This window comes from Camelus dromedarius, chromosome 19 (assembly GCF_036321535.1).
Source record: "Camelus dromedarius isolate mCamDro1 chromosome 19, mCamDro1.pat, whole genome shotgun sequence".
Lineage (NCBI taxonomy): Eukaryota > Metazoa > Chordata > Mammalia > Artiodactyla > Camelidae > Camelus > Camelus dromedarius.
Window position 1 is genome coordinate 17,531,092 of NC_087454.1, and position 5,004 is coordinate 17,536,095.

The window sequence follows — 5,004 nt, forward strand, 5'->3', positions numbered from 1 at the left end:
ACTGGATATTTAATGTAGTGAAATAGGATTCATGAGATGCTTAGACGATGGATTTTTAAATAGGGGATGAGCACAAAGACTAAAATCCGGATGAAAACGCGTTAACTAAGCAGAAAATAGCGAATGTTTAAAGTGTAAAGAGATTTCTCTGACAAACAATACTTTGTATATCCAAACAGGGGAAGTTCAAGGATGTTAAATGATTAATGTGTTTGTGGGCTATACTTGCGTGAACCATTATCAATAAAACAACTCGAAAAATTTTTTTTTTTTTTTTAAGGGGCTGGGATGCTACTTGGAAGTAACCAATCCCAACCCTGTGCCGAAGGGTTAAACCAATCCTAAATCTCTCGGAAGACTTCCGGAATTTCGCAGCCCATGACTAACAGAAATTGCCCACAATCCAATCAGAGTGAATCTGTTCTTGTATAAATACAGGAGCAAGGGTTTTGGTGTAGTTCACTTATTTTGTAGAGAAGGTATGGCTCGCACCAAGCAAACAGCCCGCAAGTCCACCGGCGGCAAAGCGCCGCGCAAGCAGCTGGCCACCAAGGCGGCCCGCAAGAGCGCGCCGGCCACGGGCGGCGTGAAGAAGCCGCACCGCTACCGGCCCGGCACGGTGGCCCTGCGCGAGATCCGCCGCTACCAGAAGTCCACGGAGCTGCTGATCCGCAAGCTGCCGTTCCAGCGGCTGGTGCGCGAGATCGCGCAGGACTTCAAGACCGACCTGCGCTTCCAGAGCTCGGCCGTGATGGCGCTGCAGGAGGCGTGCGAGGCCTACCTGGTGGGGCTCTTCGAGGACACCAACCTGTGCGCCATCCACGCCAAGCGTGTCACCATCATGCCCAAGGACATCCAGCTTGCCCGCCGCATCCGCGGGGAGAGGGCATAAATTGTTACCGAGTGTCAGCGTTCTATCCAAAGGCTCTTTTCAGAGCCACCTATAGTTTCATCTTGAGGAGCTGTACTGCAAGGAAATTGAATTCCCTCAAGACAGTGGTGGAGCAGGGCAGGACTCCCTCTTTTCCAAAGAATCCATGTACCAACAGCAGGTAAGAATGATCATCCTTCCACCCTCAGTCCTCCATGTAAGAGCCCCTGACAAAAAATAAATAAATAAATAAATAAATAAATACATACATACATACATACATACATACATACATACACACACACACACACACACACACACACACATACGTACACATATTAGATAATACATGTTTGGTCTAAGAATGATCATAAAAAAGCCTGCTTTGGTTACTTTTGGGGTCTCATTTCTGAGACTTCCGTGCATACAAATAAAATTGGCTTTTTTCCCTGTTAGTCTTGTGTCAATTGAATTAGACTAGGCAAAATCAAATCCTACATCCCCACCCCCAACACAGGAGTTCCAGAAATAACAATGAGAATAAGGATGGATCCTGGACTAACGCGGAAAGCATCCTAGTGGTATACAATGCTTTATGGGGCATGCACACAACGCTGATGTTCAAGGAGCCATGCTGAGCACTACATGGGAGCAGGTTGGTGGTAATCCGTTTTTTGTTGTATTGTTTTTACTGAACAGTACATCCTCTGGTAAAAGTAGTCAACCTTCCTATTCTGAAAATAGAGATCTGGTACCCAAAACATGGGCTCCACGGGATTTCCAGAATTAAACTTCTAGCAGCACCACCAGCAGAGTGGGCCGCAGTGCCCACAATCCTACAGTGATGCCAGTGCACCAAATGGGGGCCTGGAGTAGTAAGTATGTTCAGGAATTTAGAGCTTGTTGCAGCAAATAACAAAACTGCAGAATGTGTCTGCACTCTGCATGAGAAACGAAGTCACTAGGCAAAACTCAAACTTTGCAATAATCTATTATTAATCCCGAAAGAACCAATGAGATATAACAGCTCCCAACTTTCCTCCCATAAATGCAGAATCTTAAAGCAAACCTTAGAGCAGAGCAGGATTTGTGGATTCAGTCATGTTTTACAGAGATTAGCAATGGGAACTCCCAGCATTAGCCTAGGGTTTTCTCATAGCTTTGGAGGAACTAAGTGGATGCCCTGTATAAAAGTAAAAACCCAATTCCCATGGCAGGAACTGTAGAACTTAGACGTGGACAGTTTATTCAACAAATATTTCAGACTCTTACTGGAGCAAATCCTCAGCTACAGGAACCGGAAGTCAGATTTTGCAAACAATTCAAATAGCTCTGTGCAATGTTTTTGAAACTTGAAGCCAACTTGCAAGTGATAATAGGAATGCAATATGATCCATGTGACTCCTGAAAGGGTTATTAGATGCCCCATCCATATCAGCACTCCTGCCATCTCAAAAAATGTAATTTTCAGGTGGAATGCAGGAAATACAAAAAGCAATACAATAGTGGGTGTGGAGGGTTGGGGAGAAACAAAACGAAAACCTTGTACATGAAAAGTCATAACAGTTTTACTTATAAATTAGATATTACTTAATATCTTTCAACTCTTGGATAGTTAAATATAGTCTCCTACATCCATACAATGGAATCCTACTCAGCAATCACAAGGGGAGCTATTGATACATGTAACAACCTAGATGGATCTCAAGGGCATAATGCTTAGTGAAAAAAGCCAATCTCAAAAGGTCATGTACTGTATTATTCCATGTATGTAACATTCTCAACAGGATAAAACTGGGGCAGGATAACAGATTAGTCATTGTCCTAGGACAAGTAATAGGTGGGTGAATGTGACTATAAAGGGATAACACAAGGTGTTCCTTGGTGATGATGGAATAGTTTTGTGTCACATTTGAGGTGGTAGTTACATCCATCTGTATACATGGGATGAAACTGCATAGGGCTATACACACACACACACACACACACACACACACACACACACACACACACAAACGAGTGCATGCAAAAACTGACGAGAGCTAAACAAAGCCTATAGGCTAGTTAACAATATTTTGCCAATGTCAGTTACTTGACTTTGCTATTATAATACAGTTATATAGGATGTCATGATTAGGGGAAACTGGATACAAGGGACTCTAGGTACTACTGTGACAACTTCTTGTGAGTAATTATTTTACCTTGTTATTTACAAGGTAAAAAAAGGTGTGACAATTCTTCAGCGGTTGCTTCTGTGTATTGCATGGGATTTCATGGCTTGTTTAACAAATGTTTTTAAATTTTTTGGTTTGTTTTGTTTTTGCATAAAGTTTGTTTTTTCTTTCTTCTGACTAGTCTAGTGGTGACATGGCCATTAAGCTGAGGTTTGTTTCATTTATTTTGGTGCATGATTTTTTAGATGTTGCTGCCACCAACACAAAAGTAAACTGAGTTTTGAAATTTGATATTCATAATCTCAAATCTTCTGGTGGGGTACTTGGCTGAACTAATCTATGCTTTTTAGGACAGTGTGCTTGGTATATCATTAAGTGAAAAAACATCATGTCTTATTTTGAACATTCTATTTAAGGACATAATTTATATCTTAATGTTCCCATGAAACTAGCTCAGCAGACATTTTTTATAATATAAAAATTCAGGAATGATCACATTTTTATTTCTGGCTCTTACATAAAATCCTTTTGCCTGTCATTAGAGTCTATGGCAGTTTTGCTTGAATTTTATGCATCAACCCCAGGAAAAGACAGTCATCCCCACCACTGCTGTCCTCAATATAAGAACAGAGTATTAGCCTCTGACAATTCACATTGTTTTCCACTCCAATTCTTCATTGTTTAAATTGTGTACATGAAAGCACATTGTACATACTAGTGTTATATTAGAAATGTTTTGAAGTCCTTCCACATTCTTTAGTTAGTCCTGTCTGTATTATAAATATTTTGTTTTTAAGGGGTCCAGGGCAATAGTTTATTGCTCACGAACAAGATGCCAGTCATTTTGTTTATAACTCAGTTATTAATAATGTTTATCCTACTTTACGAAAAAGGCCACTGAGACTCAAATAGATGAGTAAGCATGCCCAATAACAGTTTGAGAGCAGCTGCTCATAGATTCCAAATCCAAAGGCTGGTGTGGTTTCTTGTCAATCAATGTATTGATATATTTCTGTTTCACAAGCAATTACTTTAATTCGGGGATTTGGAATCTATTAGCATAAGGCTAATTCCCAGTGTCTCAATTTACAGGCGAGGGGCCATCCTCACTCAGGCACCTGTTGGCCCTGACCCTTCACATCTCCTTTCCAGTCTCCATGGCACTTAACTACTCCCTGTCTCTTGTATCTTCACACTGGTGTCCCTCCTACCCTGTGCCAACATGGCCCGAAGTGCCCCCTTACAAGTCCTTCTTCCCTGGCCAACTTCTGATCAAGTCAGTGCAAAGGGAGAAATACACATGCTTATGACAAATGTCATGGAGCTGAGTGTCATGCTGCTCCCATCCGCTCTCTGCAGGCACAGACCTTTAAATTCTTGTTCAGACGACCTTTCTCAATGACACAAACGAGTTTCCAACACATTTTGTCCCCTAATTTCCCCCTATTTATTATAAAAAAAATTCAAAGGAACAAAAGATTAGTTGATCAATCATTCTAATAACCACTACCTAGATTGAATAACTGACCCTAACATTTCTATGTCTATATGTATATATAGCTAAACTATTTGAGAATTACAGACATTACGAGAATTAACCTCTATTTATTAGAATCTAATCCCTAAGAGTAAGAGTATCAACATCAAATCTTACAAAAATGTCATAAAATGATCTGCTACCCAGTCCACACTCTGGTTTCCTCATCTCCAAAATGCCCTTTATAGCTTCACTTTTGGAACCACGAAGGACCTGTTGGTTCTTAAAGTGTCAAATGTCACATCAGCAACAATTAGTATCACTTACAGCATTGTAAACATTAGGGATTTAAGATCCAGTATCTCAGCAACATTTGTGCTCCTCAGTTTCACGAGTGTACCACCAAAACCCAGAGGACTCAATGAAAAGTGTGAGCTCTTTCATAGAAAAAGTAGATGGCCCTGAAAAGGGCCTTAACTTTA

At 40.8% G+C, this 5,004-nt stretch overlaps 1 protein-coding gene across 1 annotated transcript; it reads left to right on the forward strand.

Annotated features, from left to right (window-relative positions):
- The first annotated feature begins 472 nt into the window (after nucleotides 1-472).
- Nucleotides 473-1,188, forward strand: LOC116147777 (histone H3.1). Its single transcript, XM_031435485.2, has one exon. The coding sequence runs from the start codon at nucleotides 482-484 to the stop codon at nucleotides 890-892; it is 411 nt and encodes a 136-aa protein (XP_031291345.2). The 5' UTR covers nucleotides 473-481; the 3' UTR covers nucleotides 893-1,188.
- The last annotated feature ends 3,816 nt before the right edge of the window (nucleotides 1,189-5,004 follow it).